The sequence below is a fragment of the Myotis brandtii genome, unplaced genomic scaffold (assembly GCF_000412655.1).
Source record: "Myotis brandtii unplaced genomic scaffold, ASM41265v1 scaffold30, whole genome shotgun sequence".
NCBI lineage: Eukaryota > Metazoa > Chordata > Mammalia > Chiroptera > Vespertilionidae > Myotis > Myotis brandtii.
This window is the reverse complement of record NW_005361458.1, coordinates 3,280,689-3,307,705: the sequence shown is the minus strand read 5'-3', so window position 1 is coordinate 3,307,705 and position 27,017 is coordinate 3,280,689. Positions and strand designations below refer to the sequence as shown.

Here is a 27,017-nt window from a genome sequence, read left to right as displayed (position 1 = left end):
TATCTATTAAAAGAAAATTACTAGTAAAACACTACCATTGACATCAGAGGCTAGATCTTCCAGATAGAAAATCAACAAGGAAATGGTGGCCTTAAATGACACACTAGATCAGATGGATTTAATTGACATCTTCAGAGCATTTCACCCAAAGCAGCAGAATAAACATTCTTTTCAAGTGCACTTAGAACATTTTCTAAGATAGACCATGTTAGGACACAAAAAAAGTCTTAATAAATTTAAGAAGATTAAAATCATACCAAGCATCTTCACTGACCATATGGTATGAAACTAGAAATCAATCACAAGGAAAAAAACCAAAAAACACACAAAGACATGGAGGTTATATAACATGGTACTAAACAATGAATTGATTAACAATTAGATCAAGGAAGAAACCAAAAAATACCTTGAAACAAATGAAAATGAGAACACAACAACCCAAAATCTATGGGACGCAGTGAAAGCAGTCCTAAGAAGGGAAATTCATAGCATTTAGCATTATAGGTTCAACTAAAGAAACAAGAAAAATCTTAAATAAACAACCTAACTACACTTAAAGGAACTAGAAAAAGAACAAACAAAGCCCAAAGTGAGTAGAAGAAAATAATAAAGATCAGAGCAGAAATAAATAAAATTGAGTCTAAAAAGAAAGATACAAAAGACCAATGAAACCAAGAGCTGGTTTCTTAAAAGGACAGATAAGATTGACAAACCTTTAACCAGACTAAGCAAGAAAAAAAGAGAGAGGACCCAAATAAATAAAATCAGAAATAAAAGAGGAGAAATAATAATTAACACCAAAGAAATACAAAGAACTATAAGAAAATATTATGAACAACTATATGCCAACAAATTGAACACTCTGGATGAAAAGATAAATTCCTAGAAACATACAATCTTCCAAAACCGAATCAGGAAAAATCAGAGAATCTGCATAGACAGATTAAAACTAGTCAAAATGAAGCAATATAAAACAAACAAACAAAAAACCTCCCAACAAACAAAAGTCCTGGGCCAGATGGCTTCACATGTGAATTTTACCAAACATTCAAAGAGAAACTAACACCTATTATTCCAAAAAATTCAAGATGAGAGAAGACTCCCAAACTCATTTTACAAGGCCAGGATTATCCAAATTCCAAAACTAGACAAAGACACTACAAAGAAAGAAAATGATAAGCCAATATCTCTAGTGAGCATAGATGCAAAAGTCCTAAACAAAATGTTAGCAAACCAGATCCAGCAATACATTAAAAAAGAGCATACACCATGATCAAGTGGGATTTATGGTGGGATACAAAGTTGGTACACTACCTGAAAATCAGTAAACATGATTACAACCCAAAATCTATGGGACGCAGTGAAAGCAGTCCTAAGAAGGGAAATTCATAGCATTTAGCATTATAGGTTCAACTAAAGAAACAAGAAAAATCTTAAATAAACAACCTCACTACACTTAAAGGAACTAGAAAAAGAACAAACAAAGACCAAAGTGAGTAGAAGAAAATAATAAAGATCAGAGCAGAAATAAATAAAATTGAGTCTAAAAAGAAAGATACAAAAGACCAATGAAACCAAGAGCTGGTTTCTTAAAAGGACAGATAAGATTGACAAACCTTTAACCAGACTCAGCAAGAAAAAAAAGAGAGGACCCAAATAAATAAAATCAGAAATAAAAGAGGAGAAATAATAATTAACACCAAAGAAATACAAAGAACTATAAGAAAATATTATGAACAACTATATGCCAACAAATTGAACACTCTGGATGAAAAGATAAATTCCTAGAAACATACAATCTTCCAAAACCGAATCAGGAAAAATCAGAGAATCTGCATAGACAGATTAAAACTAGTCAAAATGAAGCAATATAAAACAAACAAACAAAAAACCTCCCAACAAACAAAAGTCCTGGGCCAGATGGCTTCACATGTGAATTTTACCAAACATTCAAAGAGAAACTAACACCTATTATTCCAAAAAATTCAAGATGAGAGAAGACTCCCAAACTCATTTTACAAGGCCAGGATTATCCAAATTCCAAAACTAGATAAAGACACTACAAAGAAAGAAAATGATAAGCCAATATCTCTGATGAGTATAGATGCAAAAGTCCTAAACAAAATGTTAGCAAACCAGATCCAGCAATACATTAAAAAAGAGCATACACCATGATCAAGTAGGATTTATGGTGGGATACAAAGTTGGTACACTGTCTGAAAATGTGAATTTTACCAAACATTCAAAGAGAAACTAACACCTATTATTCCAAAAAATTCAAGATGAGAGAAGACTCCCAAACTCATTTTACAAGGCCAGGATTATCCAAATTCCAAAACTAGACAAAGACACTACAAAGAAAGAAAATGATAAGCCAATATCTCTAGTGAGCATAGATGCAAAAGTCCTAAACAAAATGTTAGCAAACCAGATCCAGCAATACATTAAAAAAGAGCATACACCATGATCAAGTGGGATTTATGGTGGGATACAAAGTTGGTACACTACCTGAAAATCAGTAAACATGATTTACCACATAAACAAAATGAAGGATAAAAACCACATGATCATATCCATAGATGCAGAAAAAGCTTTGATAAAATCAACACTCATTTATGATAAAAACTCTCAGAAAAGGGGAAATAGAGGGAACATACCTCAATGTAATAAAGGGCATATATGACAAACCCACAGCCAACATTATATTCAATGGGCAAAAACTACAAGTGTTTCTCTTAGGATCGGGAATACGACAGGGATGTCCATTTTCACCACTCTTATTCAACATAGTACTGAAAGTTCTACCACAACAACGAGATGAGAAGAAGAAATAAAAGGCTTCCAAAAAGGAAAGGAAGAAGCAAAACTGTCATTATGTGCAGATAACATGATATTGTATATAAAGAATCCTAATGATTCCACCAAAAAACTACCAGAACTGATCAATGAATTCAGTAAAGTAGCAGGATACAAAATAAATATCCAGAAATCAGTGCATTTTTATACCAGAAAGGGAAACTAAGAAAAAAAAACACCCATTCACAATTGCTTTAAAAAGAATACATAGGAATAAATTTAGCCAAGAATGTAAAAGACCTTTCTTCAGAAAATTATAAGACACTGAAGAAAATAGTGGAAAAAGATACAAATAAGTGGAAGCATATACTGTGTTCATGGATAGGAAGAATTAACATAATTAAAATGTCCATACGACCCAAAGCAATCTATACATTCAACATAATTCCCATCAAGAAACCAGTGGCATATTTCTCAGAACTAGAACAAATATTCCAAAAATTTATATGTAACTACAAAAGACCCCAAACAGCCACAGCTATCTTGAGAAAGAAGAACAAAGCGGGAGGAATCACTCTACCTGATATCAAACTATACTACTAGGCCAGAGCAATCAAAACAGCCTGGTACTAGCATAAAAACGACATACAGAGAGCCCAGAAATAAACCCACGCCTTTATAGTGAATTACTATTTGACGAAGAAGGGGAAAACATACAATGGGGTAAAGATAATCTATTTAATAAATGGTGCTGGGACAGATACATGCAAAACAATGAAACTACACCACCTTCTTATACCATACACAAGAATAAACTCAAAATGGATTAAAGACTTAAAAGTTAGACTCGAAACCATAAAAATCCTAGAAGAAAACATAGGCAGTAAAATCTCAAACATTTCTCATAGCAATGTTTTTTTCTGATATATATCTTTGGGCAAGGGAAACAAAAGTAAAAATAAACAAGTGGGAAACAAAATAATCAAGTTTTTGCACAGCAAAGGAAGCCACCAACAAAATGAAAAGACAACCCACTGAATGGGAGAATATATTCATCAATGATACATCTGATAAGGGGCTAATATCCAAAATTTATAAAGAACTTATAAAACTCAACACCAAAAAAAACCAAACCACAATACAATTGAAAAATGGGCAAAGGACCTGAAATGACACTTCTCCAAAGAGGACATACAGATGGCTAATAGACATACGAAAAGATGCTAAACGTCACTAAGCATCAGAGAAATGCAAATTAAAATCACAATGAGATATCACCTCACACCTGTCAGAATGGCTATCATCAATAAATCCACAAACAAGTAGTGGTGGAGAAGATGTGGAGAAAAGGGAACCCTCCTGCACTGTTGGTGGGAATGTTGACTGGTGCAGCCACTGTGGAAAACAGTATGGAGTTAAAAATGGAACTGCCGTATGATCCAGTGATTCCACTTCTGGGAATACATCCGAAGAAATCTGAAACACTAATTCAAAAGAATATACGCACCCCTATGTTCATTGTAATGTTATTTACAATAGCCAAGATTTGGAAACAGCCCAAGTGCCCATCAGTACCTGAGTGGATAAAAAAAGCTGTGATACATTTACACAATGGATTACTACTTGGATGTAAAAAGACGGAAATCTTACCCTTTGCAACAGCATGGATGGGCTGGAGAACATTATGCTAAGTGAAATAAGCCAGTCAGAGAAAGACAAGTACATATGACTTCTCTCATGTGGAATCAAATGAACAAGTAAACTAACAAACAAAATAGAAACAGACTCATAGATAAAGAACAGACTGACAGCTGTCAGAGTGGAGGGAGCTGGGAGGCTGGGTGAAAAAGGTGAAAGGATTAAGCAAAACAAAACAAAACAAAACAAAATCTCATGGACACAGGTAATAGTATTGTGCTTACCAGAGGGAAAGGGGTGTGGAGGAAGGTAGAAGAGACGATGGGGGGATAAATGGTGATGGAAGGAGACATAGTTTAGGGTGGTGAACACAATACAATATACAGATGACGTATTACAGAATTGTACACCTGAAACTTATATAAGTTATTAACCAATGTCACCCCCATAAATTCAATAAAAAAGTGAAAACGAAAACAATAAATCAAAGAGATATATGACTCCATGTTCATTGCATCATTTATAATAGCCAAGATATGGGAATAATCTGTGTCCATTGATGGATAAATCAATAAAGAAAATGTCACACACACACACACACACACACACACACGCACACACACACTGGAATATTATTCAGCCATAAAAAAGAATTACATCTTGCCATGCAACAAGATAGATGGACCTTGAAGGTATTATGCTACGTGAAATAAATCAGATAAAGACAAATACTATATGATCTTACTTATATGTAGAACCTTAAAAAAAAAACCACACCACACCACCAATGCTGATTAGATACAGAAAACAGATTGGTGGTTGCCAGAGGTCAGGAGTTGGGAGGTGGGTGAGCAAAATGGGTGAAGAGGGTCAAAGGTACAAAGTTCTATTTATAAAATAAATAAGTCACAGGAATGTAACATACAGCATGGCAACTATAGCTAATACTACTGCAGTGGATATTTGAAAGTTGCTAAGAGAGTAATCTTAAAAGAAAAGAAATGTGTAACTATGTATAGTGACAGATATTAACTAGACTTATTGTGATGGTCATCTTACAATGTATACACATATTGAATCATTATGCTAACCTACTATACACCTAAAATTACTATGTCAATTGTACCTCAATTTTGAAAAAATAGTCTATGATATATTAATAAATTTAAAAAACTAGGCTAGTATATGTTCAGTACATTATGATTGAAACTATAAAAATCAGCTAGGATGGACTATACAAAAATTGTAAATTAATTGTGTTGTAGCAAAAATATGGATAGTTTTTTCACCTGCTTCTATCAATTGTAATAATGTGTTTCATTTTTAAAAACTGTAAAGAGAAATCTCACTAAACATTTCAGCCTCATGCTGCAGCTCCGAGCACAAAAAAGACCCAAACGAGGTCCCCCTCCCTGGAACCAGCGTCACCGTGCAGGCCCCTCGGGGAGTGTACTGGGTATGGGGGGCCAGTGCTCCTCCAGGGCCGTCCTGGTCTGGTTCAGAGAAATGAGCTCATGGCTCTGACTCCCCCTGCCTCCTCCTGAACTCGTATGCCCTTCCCCATGCTTAGCACCACAGACGTTTTCATTTTCACTCCAGAGGATAAGATCATTATCTTGGGGGATGGGTAAGGCAAAGGACAAAGGCTGGCATTACGGCATGGTTTATCAAAAGAGAAATCCTCTATTGAAGACAGACAATTAGAAAAGGTCAGAACACGAAAACTGGGATATTATCTGGTCCGACACCACTCCCGCTATAAAAAGAAAACGTGGGTGTTATCTGACCACACCTGAGGGTCGGGGTGAGGAGGTGGGTTTTCCACGGTCTCCAAGCTGCAAAGCTGGGACTATGAGCCTACCAGGGGTGGGCAAACTTTTTGACTCGAGGGTCACAATGGGTTCTTAAACTGGACCGGAGGGCCGGAACAAAAGCATGGATGGAGTGTTTGTGTGAACTAATATAAATTCAAAGTAAACATCATTACATAAAAGGGTACGGTCTTTGTTTTTTTTAGTTTTATTCATTTCAAACAGGCCGGAGCCGGCCCGCGGGCCGTAGTTTGCCCACAGCTGGCTAGACCCTGGCCTGCCTTCTACTAACAGGTCAGCTGCTCCCAGGAGAGGACACTCCAGGGAACTGGAGAGGGGCCTCTAGTGCCACCAAAAATAATGAGTAAAAGGATAAATTTGTGATAAGATTTCAACTCGAAAACAGTTCCCTGTGTCCACAAAAGCATGATAGTCACTAGAGAGCGAAAGCAGGTGTGGCAAGAGGCACAAGATAAAATCAGAAGTGCATGCTTTCCTTGGGCTGCTTGGACACTCGCCTGCCTTCTTCCCTTCCTCTTTTTTGGTAACAGATTTATTCAGATATAATGCACATACCATACAACTCACCCATTTAAAGTACACAACTCACTGCGTGTATTAGAGTTGTACACCCATCACCACAATCAATCTTAGAACACGTTCATCACCCCAAAAAGGAATGCCAGACCCTTTAACCACCATGCCCACCCCAGTTCTCCATCCTGGGCAACCACTGGTCTACTTTCTGTCTTTACAGGTTTACCTATTGTATGTCATATAAATGTCAGTATTTTATATTTCATATAAAAAAGACTACATATAAATGTAGTCTTTTGCAACTGGCTTCTTGCACTTAGCCAAGTGCACCCAAGGCTCATCCATGTGTGCAGCGCGTGTCATTCCTCCTTTCACCTGGACTGCAGTCACCAAGCTCTTCTGTCCTCGCGATGCACACAGATTAGCACAAGCGGATGTGAGCAGGGACATGACGGGGGAGAGGGAATGGTAAGGATTTCCAGGCTTTCAAGGTTCATACTTACTTTGATTTTGTAAAGTTGTCTCAGCCTTTTCAATAGTTAACAACAGATTTTCGGAGAGGTCTTCTCTTTTGCTCACTATTGGAAAACCATTCCAGATGTACATCATTTCCTAACAGGGAGGAATGAAAACCCATTTGCAATTATGTGACGGTTATTCAATGTCCTTTACAACAACAAAACTACGAATGTGTGTTTGCCTTGGTTGCTACGGCTCTCATATAGAGTTGAGTGATATCATTTCCCCTTTCTCATTTTATTATATGACTTTGTCTTTTATACTGTGAAGTAATTCAATAGATATACTATAGTGTGTTTTTACTGAAAAAAAAATAACTTATTCATTCATTGAACAAATATTTATTAAGCGCTTATTGGTATTCAAACATTTTGGAAGATAATCAATTATAGATACTGAAGTAAATATTTTATTTTTTAAAAATGTTTTTATTGATTTCAGTGAGAGGGAGAGAGGAATAGAAACATCAACGATCAAAATCATTGATCAGCTGCCTCCTGTACATCCCTTACTGGGGATTGAGCCCAAAACCCGGGCATATGCCCTGCGAATAGAACCGTGATCTCCTGGTTCCTGGGTCAATGCTCAAGCACTGAACCACACCAGCCAGGCAAATAAATATAGCATTTTAAACTGATACAATGGACAATTCTATTTATATAAATCTTTGCTGTTACATTTAAATAAAGGGAAAACATTTTAAAATATCTGCCAATTATTTACATAAATTGTTTCCAAGGATGTCACTGGAAATGAACATAGGAAATATTTCACCGGACTCGGGTTCTTTTATACCATTAAAACATGTGACAGTTCACTAATGCAATCCAATATGCAGAAAATGTATTCATTTGAAGGCCATATGGCTGAATGACAGCCCTTGAAAATGTAAATGAATGATTTTTCTATTGCAAATTACATTTAATAAGGTAACAGATGAGAATTTTTTTTTGGACCAAAAGCAAATGTGCTTTTGCTTGAAAATATTTTTATAATCTTCCTGGTAATGCAGTTCATATTTTTAAAGGTATGAAATAAGCAGGGTAATTAGTATTTCTTAGAAATGAAACATGGTAAAGATATTATTTAAACAACCTCTTACAGGGAAACAGTGGAAATGAGGAAAATGCAGTTGAGTATAGTGGCAACAAGGTAATCTTTAATTTACGCCACTGAGAACTACTAAACTACTAAAACTGCCACACTCTACCTTTTATTTCACATCTAACAGTTTCTTGTTGCTAACAGTGTCACAACTCAATTCAATAACTAATGGGATGTTTAATGATGATGATCTTTTTAAGATGTTGTTTTTACTGATGAAATATTTACAAGATGAAAGCAAGTTACCACAATTCAAGCCAATTATACTGCCTTAGATCTAGAGAAATCAGTGCAGTGAGGTGACCTTCCTGAAGACCCTTAATGAAGTCGGATATAATTAGCTTATAGAAGTCCTGGGGCAGCAAGAAGGCTATGGTGATCCAGATGATTTTCAGGAAAGTTCTGTGACGCAGGAAGAAAACGTTTCCAAGCACAAATTAGTGATAGAAATGAATTAGGAAGGGAGCTAAAAGCTGTCACCAAGAATACAGCAGCAGGTTCCCACATTAGCTGGGAACGAGGGGATATTTGGTCCTCTTCCTGGTTTTCTTACCTTCATCTGTGCTCAGACATAGAGTGCTCATATTTCGTCTAGCACAGGCACAGAATAACCTGTACTGGTGTGGTGTTCCCTGAGATTGTCTATCTGAAGTAGGGAACACACAGGTCTGGGCACTAGATGCAGGTCGCTCCTATCACCTGGTAGGGGCTACAGTTTTCTTTCTCAAGGCAGACAGAGAGAGAGCTCCCATAATTCAATGATCAAACAATAAACAGCCCAATGGAAAACTAGTGAGGTATATGAACAATTCACAAAAGGAGAAAGAAATAAGAGTAAGTAGGCACATAAAGACATGTTCAACTGCACCAATAGAAAAACACAAATTCGAACAGTAAAACACTGTTGGTAGAATTTTAAATTGATTCAGCCTTTTTGGGAGGGCAGTTTGGCAATGTCACAATACTAAATGCATATACCCTATAACCAGGTACTCCATTTCTTGAAAGCTTTCCCAGAGAATTATATGCTCAAGGACAGAAAGAAGAATGTAGAAGAATATGAATTGTAGCATGTTTGTAATAGTAAAAATTGGGGGGGGGGGGGGGGCAAAAACACGAAGAACTTTCAAAGGGGAATAATTGGATAATCTCTGGAATACAAAAAATGAAATGTTTTAAACTTCAGGAAACCCAAGCAGTGAACTGCAGAGGTGAGCGGGCAATGAACAGCTGCCTGTGCAAATCTAACGCCCCAACGAACCACAAGAATTTGAGATACCCGGTACTTTTTCAAGAAGTCTTCATGAAGAACATTTAAGTTGAAATTACGGTTTTTATGAAGTCTAGCCTTGGTGGTCTAACCATGAGGACTATGGCTCGGGCCATGCACTGCCCAGTACAGCAGCCACCAGCCACTCAGGCTCTGAGTCCTGGAAATGTGCTCGTCCACAGGAGATGTGCTCCCAGAGGAAAACACCCACACATCCCAAAGAATCAGAGCTCTACAGAGGGATGGGAAGCAATTCATGACATTTTGTTGATTCCATGATCAAACAACAACTTTCTGTATATCCTGGATTAAACAAAATACTACATCTTTTCAATCATTTTCATGTTTCCTCTTCCTTTTTAACATTTACCTATTCATTTTTAATGTGGCCACTCAGAAAAGAGAAAATGACCTATGTAGCTAGCATTACAAGTTAACTCAGCTTCAATTAAGTCAGCGGTTCTCAGCCTGTGGGTCGCGACCCCTTTGGAGCCTGAAATTGTAGGGCTAGGTAGGCCTTTGGAAGGGCTTTGGCGTTTACCCTGGTGGGCGGGCCACTGAAGGATGGTTAGCGAGCAGCGACATGTGAAGGAACCACTCTGGACGCTGTGCCCAGAATAGACCACAGGGCCCTGGGGGCAGTGAGTATGGAGACGTTTGCCGTAGTTGAGGCAAGAAGCGATGGGGACTGAGATGAGGCGGCTGCAGGGGAGACATGGGAAACGGAATGAATTCAGGGTGATCAATCTGGCTGGTGGCATTCGCTGATGGCCGGGAGGGCAGGGGTGGGGAAGTGTGTGAGGAAATACAAAAGAACGAAGTCCTCTGTGGCTTTCTGGCCACTCGTGTCCACAGGGTCCACCTTCCCACAGGACTGGCTGCCTCCGCTGTCCCTGCTTCCCTCTGGCTCAGACTTCCCTCCCCCACGCGGCCCCTGGAGACTCAAATTCCTCTACTTGACCCAGAAAAACCAGTTCGCTCCCCCTTTCGACTTGTCCCTGGGCCCATCGCTGCATCTCCAAAGAGGAAGCCTTGGCTGCACTGCTAAGCAGACGCCGTTAGTGGCTGGGCCTGCGCTTCTGGAGAGATGGGTGCCCAGGTAGAAGGCTCACAGGTTGTCTTTGCTTTTCCTCTTCACCTCAGTTCCCTTCAAACAGAAGGGAGCAGGATGAAGACTCACTTTCCCACCAGGTCAAAGTACACGATTCCCTTTAGAAACCCAAGCATGTTTGGTTAATAATGTTTCACCTCCCTCCACTATGAGTGCTAAGCTGTAGTGACACGTCGTTTTTATTATAACAGCCCCAGGTATTAGAATGTAATTCCCCAATTTTACAGGCGAGGAAACGGATCCACTAGGGTAAGTGCATTGCCTGAGGTAAGGGGAATCGCAGGCTACCTGGAGGCACTAAACTGACGTACTTTATAATGTCTTTAAAGATACTGTAAACCAGCGGTTCTCAACCTGTGGGTTGTGACCCCTTTGGGGGTCCAACGACCCTTTCACAGGGGTCGCCTAAGACCACCGGAAAACACATCTGTAATTACATATTGTTTTTGTGATTAATCGCTATGCTTTAATTATGTTCAACTTGTAACAATAAAATTGGGGGTCACCACAATATGTGGAACTGTATTAAAGAGTCGAGGCATTAGGAAGGTTGAGAACCACTGAATTAAGTCAACTCACCCCACTCTGCCTGGATTTCCTTATCTATAAAATGGGCTACAAAGAGAATCAACCCTCACAGAGTCATCAAGAATCAAAAGATTATTATTTTTAAATAGTTTTTATCATAATGGGTCAAACATACCAACTTGTCAAAAAAAATCAGCTGTAATATTCATTATTTAATTATGAATGTTCACCTTACAGGCAACACAATGGTTTTCAATGGACCTAAACGTCACAACAAAAGCTGGGCGTGCTCCCTGCTGCTAGGAATAGACCATTAACTTCTAGAACACAAACAGTAAATAAAATAAAGGCAGATACCAGGGCAGGCAAGACGAGCTTCACAGGTGCAGGCAACGAGGCGGAGTAACGGCGAGACTTCCTCACGGCAAACTTCTCTGTAGGGATGGACTTCCCGGCAATTCTCTGCTTCAAGCTGTCCACCTGTCTGTGAAGAGCCCAGCCCCAGCGAAAGGTCATTAGGACACAGACTCTATTTACATCCATGGTGTTCACGCCATGTTCCCTAGCCTAGACCAATAGCAGCATCACGTGGAAACCTGTTCCAAATGGCAATGTTCAGGCTCCTCCCCAAACCTAATGAATCAGCAACTCCTAGGGCTGGCTGGTTGGCTGGCTGGATGGATGGCTCGATGGGTGGATACTAATATAAACAAAGCTAAACAAATTACTTCCCAGAACAGCCTCTCAGAACCTTTGACACACTAATGAAAACTAAGGATATGTTAAACTGTGTTTCTTAAGTTTATCTGATCACAGAATACCTCTGATACATAGCAAAAGTTGACGTCTTTTGCCAACAATACCATCTTAGGAAACTGTTCAAAATGCAGTAGCAAAGTCCGAATAACAAAACAAAAAAATGTGTTCTCAAAATTCCTGCTAAAAGGATGCCATTTTGACTCTTAGCTAAATATATTTCTAAAGAGTTCCTAGTTTCTGAGGCAGCTGTGAAACTTTATAATGTGGGAATGGGGAAGTTATAAAATGTAGTAATATATAAAATGTAGAGGACCATTAAGAAAAGACTGACAATAAAAGTCAGAACTTTCAGAGAGTGAAATATACCTTAAGCAAAGTTAAAGGCAATGGACAGACTGGGAGAAGATATCATCAGCCACATAAGTGGCAAAGGATTAATCTTATACAACAAGTTTATCAAATCTTCTAGGAAAAGACAAAAAACTCAATGGGAAAATTGTCAAAGATGAATAGGCAGATTAGAAAGATACATGAGTGACAAATATACATATGAAGAAACGAAAAAATATAAATTTAAAAATTAGTCCGGCTTGCCCTAGCTGGTTTAGCTCAATGGATGGAGCGTCAACCTATGGACTGTAGGGTCCCAAGTTTGATTCTGGTCAAGGGCACATGCCTGGGTTGTGGGCTCGAGCCCCAGTGGGGGGCGTGCAGGAGGCAGCTGATCAATGATTCTCTCTCATCATTGATGTTTCTCTCTCTCCCTCTCCCTACCTCTCTGAAATCAATTAAAAAATATTTAAAAACAAAAAAACAAAAAAAAACTAAGAGCTATTCTTAAAAAAAAAAATTAGTCTGGCTGGCAGGGCTCAGTGGTTGAGCATCAATCTATGAACCAGGAGGTCATGGTTCAATTCCTGGTCAAGGCACAATCCCCAGGAGGGGGTGTGCAGCAGGTTTATGTTGAATGAGAATGTGATGCAACTCCACCACACAGATAACTTCCCAAGTAATTCCTCCCAAAGAAATTACCTCTTCTACATTCCCTTTCAACAGCTCTATTCGGGCATGATAGAACAGCATAAATGAGCCCTGTGGAGAAAGGAAAAGAACACACTGTTTAATGGTCGGCCTGGCCAGGGGATCACGGCTGAAACATACACTTGCGGTTCTCGGCGTACATTTGGAAACTGCTTCAGGAAAGGTGCCAGGAGGTTCTCTGCTTCCACAAGGTTCACCTCTCCTGTCCCTGCAAATGTAACAGGAAAAGCCTCAGTCTCCAGGAAACACGGCAGACCCTTATAATCAATTCTCCACAGTTCATTAACACGCAGCAAAGGCCTATTCATGGAAAAGATGAAAGCTGTTCATTTCTTTGGAAAATACCCTCTCCCTTCCTCTCTGAAACCAATAAAAATAAAAACATAAAATGAGGTTATCATTGGTTAGCCAAGAAAGAGGCAAAAATAAAACAGATCATGTCCAGACTGGGTAAAGAGCACTGCAAACAAGCATCCTATCGTTACAAGAGTTTAAATGGAATAGCCTTAAGTCAAGAGGGCAATCTGGCAGCATTTATCAAAATGCAAACATCTTTGACCTGGAAATCCTAATGATCAGCATGTCACACACATGCACAGAAATATACATATAATCATGTTTACAACAGCATTGCTTATAGTAGCCAGATGTCTATCAATAGTGGACCGCTGTAATAGGTATAGTACATCCATCCTAAGAAATGAAACTCAGCCATCAAAAAGAATGAATGAGAGTTACATACACTGACCTGGACAGAAATCCAGTATGTATTGTAAGCAGAAAATAAAACAAATCAAAGAAAAATACATATGTTTGACCCCATTTGTATAGAAGACAATTGTTTGTGAGAATCCTATATAATAAAAGCCTAATATGCAAATCGACCAAATGGCAGAACGACCGGTCCCTATGATGTGCACTAACCACCAGGAGCTGTCCCCAGCCTGCAGGCCCCAGGCCAGTCAAGGCGGGTGCCAGCAGGGGCCCCCTGATCACCCCACCAGTCGCCCTGCAGAGGGAGGCGAACAGCAGTGGCAGTGGGAGCAGGTGGTGCCAGGCTGGCCAAGGCGGGTGCCAGCAGGAGCCCCCCGATCGCGCCGCTGGTCGCCCCACAGATTAGCCCTGGTTGCCGGCCAGGCCTAGGAACTCTATCAGTGCACAAATTTTGTGTACCTGGCCTCTAGTATTTATATAAAGGCTCTTCATCTTCTTCAAGGTAATTAGTGAATAATTCACTTTGATGAGGAGCACACATGTAGTACAGTGAGGTTGCATCTCATGCAGGGGCTAAATTCCAAAGTCAATATATAATACTAGAGACCCAGTACACGAAATTTGTGCACAGGTAGGGTCCCTAGGCCTGGTTGGCAATCCAGGCCGATTGGGGCCTTCCTTCATTCCACGCTGCCCCCTGATGATCAGTGCACGTCACAGCGAGCGAGCGAGCGAACTCCTGGTCTCCTGGTCGAACTCCCGAGGGGACACTTTGCATATTAGCCTTTTATATATATAGATAGAAATTGATAATAGTCAAGTTTTTTTTTAAATCCCTTAAATTGTCCACCTCTATTTTGTATACTCTACTATGAATTGTTTCATATACTTTATGTGTAAATGTAGACTGTAATCAGTAATCTACTACATATAATAGAATACACACACAAATTTTAATGTTGACTTTTTAATTACAGAGTTTTTCCTTTGCTTCTGTCTAGGGTCGTGGTCAGAAAACTGCGGCTCACGAGCCACACGCGGCTCTTTGGCCCCTTGAGTGTGGCTCTTCCTAAGCTTTAGGAGTAGCCTAATTAAGTTAATAACAATGTACCTATCTATATAGTTTAAGTTTAAAAAATTTGGCTCTCAAAAGAAATTTCAATCGTTGTACTGTTGTTATTTGGCTCTGTTGACTAATGAGTTTGCAGACCACTGGTCTAGGGCATATAGCTAAATTGACGTATGTTGAATGAGAATGTGATGCAACTCCACCACACAGATAACTTCCCAAGTAATTCCTCCCAAAGAAATTACCTCTTCTACATTCCCTTTCAACAGCTCTATTCGGGCATGATAGAACAGCATAAATGAGCCCTGTGGAGAAAGGAAAAGAACACACTGTTTAATGGTCGGCCTGGCCAGGGGATCACGGCTGAAACATACACTTGCGGTTCTCGGCGTACATTTGGAAACTGCTTCAGGAAAGGTGCCAGGAGGTTCTCTGCTTCCACAAGGTTCACCTCTCCTGTCCCTGCAAATGTAACAGGAAAAGCCTCAGTCTCCAGGAAACACAGCAGACCCTTATAATCAATTCTCCACAGTTCATTAACACGCAGCAAAGGCCTATTCATGGAAAAGATGAAAGCTGTTCATTTCTTTGGAAAATATAATAAGACAAGCCTCATCTGTGACTTTCATTTAAGAAAGCTCTAGGACGGACTAATTCTTAAGAACGGATTACATACACTGACCTGGACAGAAATCCAGTATGTATTGTAAGCAGAAAATAAAACAAATCAAAGAAAAATACATATGTTTGACCCCATTTGTATAGAAGACAATTGTTTGTGAGAATCCTATATAATAAAAGCCTAATATGCAAATCGACCAAATGGCAGAACGACCGGTCCCTATGATGTGCACTAACCACCAGGAGCTGTCCCCAGCCTGCAGGCCCCAGGCCAGTCAAGGCGGGTGCCAGCAGGAGCCTCCCGATCGCGCCGCTGGTCGCCCCACAGATTAGCCCTGGTTGCTGGCCAGGCCTAGGAACTCTATCAGTGCACAAATTTTGTGTACCTGGCCTCTAGTATTTATATAAAGGCTCTTCATCTTCTTCAAGGTAATTAGTGAATAATTCACTTTGATGAGGAGCACACATGTAGTACAGTGAGGTTGCATCTCATGCAGGGGCTAAATTCCAAAGTCAATATATAATACTAGAGACCCAGTACACGAAATTTGTGCACAGGTAGGGTCCCTAGGCCTGGCTGGCAATCCAGGCCGATTGGGGCCTTCCTTCATTCCACGCTGCCCCCTGATGATCAGTGAACATCACAGCGAGCAAGCGATCGAACTCCTGGTCTCCTGGTCAAACTCCCGAGGGGACACTTTGCATATTAGCCTTTTATATATATAGATAGAAATTGATAATAGTCAAGTTTTTTTTTAAATCCCTTAAATTGTCCACCTCTATTTTGTATACTCTACTATGAATTGTTTCATATACTTTATGTGTAAATGTAGACTGTAATCAGTAATCTACTACATATAATAGAATACACACACAAATTTTAATGTTGACTTTTTAATTACAGAGTTTTTCCTTTGCTTCTGTCTAGGGTCGTGGTCAGAAAACTGCGGCTCACGAGCCACACGCGGCTCTTTGGCCCCTTGAGTGTGGCTCTTCCTAAGCTTTAGGAGTAGCCTAATTAAGTTAGTAACAATGTACCTATCTATATAGTTTAAGTTTAAAAAATTTGGCTCTCAAAAGAAATTTCAATCGTTGTACTGTTGTTATTTGGCTCTGTTGACTAATGAGTTTGCTGACCACTGGTCTAGGGCATATAGCTAAATTGACTTATGTTGAATGAGAATGTGATGCAACTCCACCACACAGATAACTTCCCAAGTAATTCCTCCCAAAGAAATTACCTCTTCTACATTCCCTTTCAACAGCTCTATTCGGGCATGATAGAACAGCATAAATGAGCCCTGTGGAGAAAGGAAAAGAACACACTGTTTAATGGTCGGCCTGGCCAGGGGATCACGGCTGAAACATACACTTGCGGTTCTCGGCGTACATTTGGAAACTGCTTCAGGAAAGGTGCCAGGAGGTTCTCTGCTTCCACAAGGTTCACCTCTCCTGTCCCTGCAAATGTAACAGGAAAAGCCTCAGTCTCCAGGAAACACGGCAGACCCTTATAATCAATTCTCCACAGTTCATTAACACGCAGCAAAGGCCTATTCATGGAAAAGATGAAAGCTGTTCATTTCTTTGGAAAATATAATAAGACAAGCCTCATCTGTGACTTTCATTTAAGATAGCTCTAGGACGGACTAATTCTTAAGAACGGAGGTGGTTATCTTAGATTCCCTAATTGGAATTTCCGGTTTTAATGGCAATATTAACTTATTTTAGCCCACTTTTTAATTTAAAAGGAAATCTAGGATGCTAACATAGATCTCCTTCAACAAGTATTATAGAATTTTTTAAGCTATGAACAGATTTTAAAAATTCAATGGAAGAAACCCTCCACCATCCCTGACAAATGTTACTATTTTCCATCTTTATCCATAAATAAATAAACAGATTTAGACTATTACCGCTTACTGATTTTTCAAAATTGTTACTTAGGTGAAAGATAATCAACTGACAATGACATAAAATGCAGCCCAGCCCTTACCAAGTATTAGGGAGATGTAAGTATGGAAAGACAGAATAGTCAAGCAGCAGAGTGGAGACCTCATGCTTCTTCCGGATGCACCTTCCTGTAGCTGCAGGAGGCCCAGTTCCTGTTGCAATTAAACGCATTTTAGAATGAGAAGAGCATGCCTGGAAAATCATATTCAGAAACTTTAAAATGCTAGCTCCTGTATCCCCACCCACCACAAAGGTGGGTTCATTTTTCAAGAGCTTAGAATAGTCATAATTCCTAACTAGAAACAAACTTTACATTTTAAAGTAGCATAAGACACTCTCACAAATTCTTTTGTATCATGTGGATTCTAGGGAGAGAGAAAAGCAGAGCTCATTTCAGAGAAATGTTGTTATTTCTCTGATATAAATATTAATTTGTTAAAATATACTGAGGATCTAAGTGCAAGGCACTATGGTGGGTATAAATAAATATGGTTCTATGTCTCCAAAGACCTTTCCATCAAATAGAGAAGACAGTAGGCAAGCACATGATTTTATTAAAATATAGTGAGTGCCACGTGAAAGATGAATGGTCAAGGGGAAGGGGAATGATTAAATACAGTCTGAATAGATAGAACATATCATGAAGAGATCACCATAAGTACATAATGCCTTATGAAGAACAGATACAGTAGTGTTGGGGTCCAGCCCCAGCAGGTCCAGGGGTTCCCAAAGGTGGGGACGGAGTCAGCGAAGAAGGAATGACACGGAGGCAGCGTTCAGATGATCAGCAAAGCCAGGTTCTCTAGCCAGGTTCTTTCTCTATTCTCCTGTTACATCTGTATTTATACCATTTGATTTTAATCCTATCCATTCTATTCCAAAGGTTAGGGCGTTTGTTATCTCCATTCCAAGGTCACTACTCTACTGTTCTGTTAAGCTACAAGGAAGTAACTGAAGGAGATTATCCTAAGATTATGTAGCTTAAGCGTGATTGTTCATAGTTAAAGTGATTAACTACCCGCCTGGCACTTAGTTAAGGGATTTTACTGATTTATTCCCTTCCTTAGTCCTGTTAATCCCTAACTCCAGGGAAAAATTCCCACCTGGGGAAACAACCTTTCTCGGAAACGTGACCCTGGTTAAAACACATAGCGCTAAGAAGGGGAGCAAGCATATTAAGAACAGTATGCCATATACGCCAGGTCCCTTGAAACATATGCTGTGCAGATGTTTCTTCCCTGCAGCGACTGTGTCAAGCAGCAAGGATGGACCAGCTTCCGGCACAGTAGGATAAATGAGGGGGAAAATTAAAGGTTTTTGCCCTGGCTGGGTGGCTCAGTTGGGTACAGCATTGTCCCATAGCCCAAAAGGTTATGGGTTTGATTCCAGGACAGGACATATATCTAGGTTGCAGATTTGATCCCGAGTCGGGGCATGTATGGGAGGCAACCAATTGATGGTTCTCTCTCTCTTTTTCTCTACTTCCCTTCCTTTCTCTCTTAAAAAAAAATCATTAAAAACATCCTCGGGGGAGAATTTTAAAAATTACAGGTTCTTGTATATATTCTCATACATTTTTTGAAACCTGCTCTCCTAATTAACAGGGATGGCTTTTGCAATAAGGCAACTCTGATAATAGCATATTGAATGCTATGATTAATAAATGTTATACAGTACAAAAACAGACTCATGGAAAACAAATGTCCTTGCTTAGTTTTATAGCAAAGCTTGTAAAAAAGACAAGGAAACCCAAAATACTGCAGCTATGCTTGATCATGTGAATCATTAAATGTTAGACTTGGAAATCTAGCCAATTTCCTGGTTTTACAAAAGACTCTAGGGTTGTAAAAACGTTAAGGAAGCAAATGTGAACCAAGTGTACTGAAGCTCCAAGCAAGCACAACACAGGTTGGGGCAAAAGTAAGATTTTGTTGAGTACACAAAATACAGACTTTATTCTTGTATTATTAATTACTGCATTATTTTCCATCTGAACAACTGTAAACCTACTTTTGCTCCACCCCGTATTGGTAAAATAAAAGTTTTAATTCAGAATTTAGGTAACAAAGGTAAAAAATTGAACATTCAGTAGAAAAAGCATCTCTAATTCCTAAAAGACATGATCAAGGGCCAATGGCTCTTTATTATCCTGCAAACAAATTGCCAACAACTGTCATGTTGGTCATGAGGACATGTTGCATTGCTCTACGATTCAGTAAATAACAATTTATCTTCATTGTCAAAATTGAGATTAAATTAAATTTGTACCCTATTTCCAGAAAATCCTATGAATTCTAGTAGTCTGATAATCCGTGCTGGTAAGAGGGACAGCATCTGTAAGAGAAAAATAATACAAGTGTGCTCACATGTTAGTGTATCTCACCGTAGGTAAATGTTAAACTCCAAACAACTTCAAGTTTTAGTAATTCAGGAATATGAAAAATTAGAACCGAGTTTAAATCACTAGACGTGTCTCAATCATTACTGAGTGCACAGATTGCGATCATTACTTGTGAATTAATTCCATTTAGCTAAGACAATAATCTAAAAAAAATGTTTAAGAAAAGGAAAACCTGGCCTTTTCAGCATGCTCTAAAGACAACGTGCTCCTGTCATGTGTAGTGATGCAATGATGAGGCGGCAATTCCTCAGGGCCCACCGTTCCAAGCAAGGTTTCTTTTAGCATCCTCTTCAGAAAGCACAAGGGTGTTGTATTCTGCATGACCTGCAGGCACCACCAAAGTGGACCGCTGCACACTACAGCCCCTCCCTGGGACATCCCTGCGGAGCCGTGGTGAAGGGAAATCCTCCCAGTGCCGAACGTCCAGCACTGCACCTGGCTGTTCACTTTGCTTAGAAGGAGAAATGCCCGCATGTGTGATTATATGCGATTCATGGGCTGGAGCCCATGGTTTGTTTGGATGGTCAGGGATTTGGGAAGAACATGATGGGAACATTGAAGACAACAAGGTCTGCGGAAGAGGTGTGTGGATGGACCTCTCTGAATGGGCAAAAGCCATGAAGACAGTTGTGTCACATGTGCATGTTCACTAAAGGCTGACCTCAGCAGAGGAGGATTTTAATAACCAAGTGGATGGGGTGACCCATTCTGTGGACAGTGGTCAGTCTCCTTGCTCAGCCACCTCTGTCAGCGATCCATGGGCTCATGAACAAAGTGGCCGTGGTAACATATACACTCGTGCATACGATTCCCTTTACCAATTTATTTTCACAACAATTCCAGTCAAACCTTAATAAAATTCAAAATCTCTCATATATCACAATTTGACAGGTATCTACTCCCAACGTTTCACCTCACCCGGAACATCAAAATCATTCCCCAAGTTGGTAAGCAATTCCTGGTTATTATAAATTTTAACCTTAACTTGGGGAATGTCACTCCATCACCTATTTTTCATTTCAGAGCCGTCATTGCTATAGCAACAATATTTCTGATGTGGAAATGGAACTGGATTCCTAGGCCTTCTTACCGAAAAATGTTACTTCTCCAGAGTGCTATATGCTCCCCTTATTGTACACCCCAAAATTATTCTGAACATGTGCAGGACTTTACAACACATACTGACCAAAGCCCCCACTGGGTCTCAACAGAAGAAAACTGATCCCACTCTACCACTTACCAATCAAACCCAGGCAGAGGGTCAGGGTGAGGTTCAAATACAGTACAGAAGGCACTGAAAACCTACGATCTTTTACAAAAGATTCTGGTGGGTATATAATTATTTACTTACCAAATTAAAGGCCCCTATTCCAAGTTTGACACCCCCTTCAAACTCATGGAAGAACTGTTGCTCAACTTTGTTCTTCTGAAGTATATGCAGGATAGAAAGACATTCTCTGGATTGAAGACAAAAGTTAGAGCATAAATTTATTATGACTCTGAAAATGATTAAGTCAAATTTCACACTTACACACCATAAAATAATTGTCATTGGCCAAAATTCTAGAAAATATCTAAGTAGATGCTGCTGTGTTGAGCTTTACTTTTAAAGCTATTGCGTAATTATCAGTTAGGAAAAATGGCACGCTCCTTTCTACACTGTTTACCAGGACTAATCCTCTGGGCTTAAAGCAAGAGAGGTTCAAACACCAGCAAGTATGACCCAGGAGACGTAGGACTGCAGAACCTCGGTCTCCCAGCCTCCCACAATGTGGTAGAGGGGACTTCCTGGGTGCAGTTCATTCCCCAGCCACCCTATCTTCCATCAACTAACTGAGATGCTACTGACAAAAAAACCCTGAATTTCAGTGTGATCACCATAGTCTCCAATAGATCAAATGAAATTAGAGCTTGTGACTAGGAAACACTGAAAGAAGAAAGCAAATTCCATCACAATAGCTCCATTTGTCCTCTTATTTTTTCCTGTTCCTCCAAGCAAATCTTACTGATTTCTCACTTTAATATCTTTTCTATGCATTTCTCCCTTTCCCTTCACCTCTTCAAAAGAGAAATGCAAATTAAACTCAATGACAAAGATATAAAATTTATAATAACCAGGAATTACTTACCAAATTGGTAAACATATTTTAAGGACATTAAGAAATAACCAGATATTATGTGTTATGATGTAATTATAATGCATGCACCTATATTATGATGTGTTTAAGTCAAATTTATTTAACCTGAATCTAATAATCCTGTAGCTCAAACTTGCAGATTACAGGAAATATAAGGAGCTATGAACTGAATTATGTCTCACCCCCCACAAATTCATAACCACCCAGTACACTGGTGTGACAATTAGAGAAAATTGAGTAAAGTCAATACATTAGTTCATAATACATTAGTTCATAAATCAATGTTAGTTTCTTGATTTTAATAACTGTACTGTGGTTCTATAAGATGTTAAGTTTTGTGAAACTGAGTAAAGAATATCTGAAAATTCTTATAAAATTCTGAAATTATTTCAAAGTGAAAAAATTTTAAAAACACACAAAAGTTTAAAGGTCTTCGTACTTTAGGATTATAAAAAAACACTTTCCTATGTTTTATTAGTATTCTTTTTAAAATATTCTAATATTAAATCTATATGGAATTTATTTTTGCATAGTCATTTTTTCAAAATGAAGACCAATTTTCCCAAAATCATTTGTTAAAGTCACTGTCTTCCTCCACTGTTCTGAAAGAGATTTATGTATGTATAGGAATTTAGTATATTTTAATACACACAAGTGTGTGTACACGTGCGTACACACACGACGCATCTGTTTCAAAACCCCATGTTCCATTCCACTCGTATATGTCTGTGCCATTATAAGACTATTTTAATTTCTTCAGTTTTTTAAGTTTTGATGACTAGAAGCAATCAATTTTAACATTCATTTATCTCTTCTAAAAATATTTTGAGAGAAAAGCTAAAAACAGTTTATCAGGATCCCACAATCCATCCCCCTCCAGGGTTTTTGAATGGAATATAATTTTATGAAATCATTTTGGGTAAAAGTATCTCTTAAAATACTAAATGCTTCAGTCTGAAAATACACAGGAAAAAATGAAGAACACCAAAAATGGTAGCTATATGGATACATAAAGAAGATGCTAATATAAGACTATTTCAACAAAAGATTGGCACTGCATTGTGAGGTTTATAATATGCATATGTGTACTATCATCAGAATAGTATAAAAGACAACAGGTGGAATATGAAACTATACTTTTGCAAAGTTCTTATATTTTATGTGTAATGGTACAATATTAACTCTAAGTTGACCGTGACAAGAAGTATATTGCAATCACTAGAGCAACTATTAAAAAATTAAAGATGGCTACAGCTGAGAAAATAAAAGGATTATTTACTTTTTTAATTTATTAAAGCAAAAGAAGGGGAAAAACCAATGAGGCAAAGTGAAAAAACAAAATGGTAGTCACAAGTGCAAACATATTGTCATACTGATAAAAATGAAGGACACAATGATGCACAGCTACAAGAAATGCAATTTAAATATTTTTAAAAGGTTTAAAGTAAAAGAATATTTGCCACCCAGACACTAATTATAAAATAGCATGAATAGCTGTATTAATATCAGAAAGAAAAAAAGATTTCAAGACAAGGAATATTATAAGGAGTTAAGTAGGGACAATTCATACTTATAAAAAGGTTAATTTATTGGGAAAATAAACCAATTAAAAATATATAAGCCTAACAACAGAGTTTCTAAATATACAAAGCAAACACTGATGTAACTAAAGGGAGAAATAAATGACTCCAGAATCAAAGTTAGGGAGTTTTAACATTGTGAGTAAATGATAAAACCACTAGATAAAAATCAAAAAGGATACAGAAACTATGAACAACACCATGGTCCACCTTAATTGAACATTTGAATCACTGCAGAAATTCTATTCGGCAATGCTGCTCTAGAGGCTGGGCCAAAGATATACCTGTCATTTTAAATTTATGAATTGTTTGTAGAAGAGAGATACTAAGATTACCTAAACATAAATTATCAGCTAATGTTCAGCTGTTTTCCCTTAAAATTACATTGAAATTTATATTCTGTTGTCCTATAGCAGTGATGGCGAACCTATGACATGCGTGTCACAGGTGACACGCGAACTCATTTTTTTGGTTGATTTTTCTTTGTTAAATGGCATTTAAATATATAAACTAAATATCAAAAATATAAGTCTTTGTTTTACTATGGTTGCAAAGATCAAAAAATTTCTATATGTGACACGGCACCAGAGTTAAGTTAGGGTTTTTCAAAATGCTGACACGCCGAGCTCAAAAGGTTCGCCATCACTGTCCTATAGCAATCAATCAGTAAGCCAGAAATCAAGTGCATTTTTTCCAACATCAAATTAAAAAAAAACCCTAGTCATAAATTTTGAAGTCCAAAATGGTACATAGTACAGGAAAAACCACATGATCGTGGTCAAAAATATAAACTTCCAGTGGTAAGATTTAAAAAGCCCACATCTTAAATTTTAACTTACTTATATATATGGTAACTCGTCCTAATTTTGAGTCCACCTTTGATGAAGTTGATCATATTTTCATCCTGAAAACAATTCAATTAAATAATTAGATCATCTAGCAGGAGATTCTTAAACCTTCCCCACAGCTATGTAGCTGTGTGATCTGAACAAGATACCATCTTTTGAGAACATCATTTTTAAAATTAAAACATTCTTATTGTTTTATATTTGAAATACCATTTTGTCATTTTTTTTCCAAGTTAGAGGACAACAGAAAGGAAACATTTTTTAAATCCTCAAATTACTTTAAGAAAGTAATTAAAGAAATAACTCTCACAATAAGGGGCCATATTGGTGAATACAAACTTACTTTAATGAACTTTCTTCTTGGTTCGACAGAATCCAAAATGGTTGGCCCTAGGAATATAATCTAAGGCCTTTGCCGTCCCTGTCCGTCATACTCCAGTCAATGGGATTCGGTTCTTTTTTCACAGGGTATTTTAATAGACAAAGACCATTTATCATTGTGAGTGTCATTCATATATATTTCCAAACTAAAAATAACTGTTCTGGATTCTAAATTTCTTGTCAATAATATGAAGTTTTGTTTTTTGGGGGAAATGCACTTCTCTTTGCCCAATGGTCATCAACCATCAAATTGAGGCAGTTGGCCTAAATGAACGGCATTTTTAGACTCAGCATTCTAAGATTCCAAAAGTCTCTTTAAAAAGCATATCAAATTAAATGCTTGAAGGAAGTTACTACAGGGTAGCAAAAGGAGGTTTACAGTTGTCTGTATGGGAAATAATACAATAAATAATAATACAATAATAAACTTTGTTTTGTGTACTCACAACTGTAAGCCTACTTTTGCCCCACCCTGTATAATAGATGATGCAAATGGAGATGGTCCCATGGTTCCCATTTCTCAGAACACTTTTCTAAGCTATTAATATCAGAAAAATGCTCTGGTATTTATCTCCTGTGCACTTGAACATCATCTGAAGCAAAAGAAAAATTGACTTTAGTTTACTAATTTCATTAATTACTTAAACATTTAACGTTGAAATTATTATAATATTAATAAATACAAAATTCACTACACAATTTTTATCATTGTATTTTAAGGTATTTTATGATTACACAAATTGCAATAATGGCCAGAAAAAAATGTGCTTAAATTAGATTAAAATCTGCCTCAAATAAGAATATTTTATTTCATGATTCACCAAACATTGGCTGAATGCCTGTTTTACACTAGGGCACCCGGATGCAAAATTAGACGAAAGCAATGCAATGTGCTAAGCAGCGGTTCTCAACCTGTGGGTCGCGACCCCTTTGGGGGCCGAACAACCCTTTCACAGGGGTCGCCTAAGACCATCGGAAAACACATATATAATTACATATTGCTTTTGTGATTAATCACTATGCTTTAATTATGTTCAATTTGTAACAATGAAATTGAGGGTCACCACAACATGAGGAACTGTATGAAAGGGTCGCAGCATTAGGAAGGTTGAGGACCACTGTGCTAAGGGATGGAGGAATGCATGCGGATGGAGACATGCACAGCGGGATGCCATAACAGCACAAAAGTGGGAGGGCTGGAGGACGGGAAGTATTGGTGCTTAAAGCACATGTGTACACACGTACACACACACACACACACACACACACACACTGATTAGGAAGTAGCCTGGTGAAGAAAGGAAAAGCAGATGTAAAGTTTGCAAGCAAAGGAAAATCCAGTGGGAAGGCGAGAAAGCATTACAGGTCATGGGGTGCTTGGCCATCCTCAGCACTGCTGCAGAAATCTACAGCAAAGGGAATGACGAAGGAGTAAGAAAGCCACCTCTACCCAGGCCACTCGAATATGCAACATACCTGCCACCTGAGGCCTTCGGGAAGAGGGGAGCGGGGAACTAGGGGAGATACCGGTTTAGTTTGGAAAAGCCTCCTCCATTTCTGGTATTCTAACACAGAACCACTGCTGTAGTCCATGAGAGCTACTCAAGGCTGAGGCAGAGGAATGACAAGGTGAGGTGCTCATCTTTGAGAGGGAGCTCAATTGCACAATGGAGAATGAGCGGGAGGTCCGAGAAATTAGAGAGTCACGGGGTTGCTGTCCAGCCCAGGGAAGAGCTGAGGCGCACCTCCACTGGACAATTATAATCAGAAGAAAGAGGAAGAGTTGGAGCTGCTAACTCTTCCCAAGGTAAAAGAGGCATGGCCATGAGACTGACTGGATGTGGAGGCGTGCGGAAGAGGAAAACCATGGATATCTCCCGGACGTTTGATTACAAGTATCCAAGCATAACATAAGCCTTCAAATCACAGATGTGGTTGTCAAATCCCCATTTGGGAAACACATCAGAAAAAAGCGAAGGCCTCCGTGACTAACATCATGTTTATTTACTAAGGCGCGAAGACTTGTTTTGGATCAGCCTTCATAATACATTGGATTTTAAGAAACAGGGTCATGGGCCTGATGGATTCAATTTTGCCAAACTAGGATCCAACCTAAGTAGTCACCCTCCAGCAAAAGAGAAAAGCAATTGTCAATACAGTGTGAAACGCTGAGACTGAGGAAGATTCTTTTCATATTACAG

The 27,017-nt window shown here is 38.6% G+C and overlaps 1 protein-coding gene across 1 annotated transcript in view; it reads right to left on the bottom strand.

Annotated features, from left to right (window-relative positions):
* Positions 1-27,017, bottom strand: part of TTC39B (tetratricopeptide repeat domain 39B) — a 58,421-nt gene that overhangs the window by 12,929 nt on the left and 18,475 nt on the right. The window contains exons 6-16 of the mRNA XM_014542363.1: positions 24,427-24,491; positions 21,221-21,326; positions 19,737-19,802; positions 17,512-17,620; positions 16,909-16,976; positions 16,677-16,819; positions 15,272-15,300; positions 13,255-13,322; positions 13,106-13,165; positions 11,672-11,881; positions 7,286-7,394 (exon numbers count right to left, since the gene is read on the bottom strand). Of these exons, the coding sequence (XP_014397849.1) occupies positions 7,286-7,394; positions 11,672-11,881; positions 13,106-13,165; positions 13,255-13,322; positions 15,272-15,300; positions 16,677-16,819; positions 16,909-16,976; positions 17,512-17,620; positions 19,737-19,802; positions 21,221-21,326; positions 24,427-24,491 (1,033 nt within the window). The remainder of the gene's footprint in view (positions 1-7,285; positions 7,395-11,671; positions 11,882-13,105; positions 13,166-13,254; positions 13,323-15,271; positions 15,301-16,676; positions 16,820-16,908; positions 16,977-17,511; positions 17,621-19,736; positions 19,803-21,220; positions 21,327-24,426; positions 24,492-27,017) is intronic.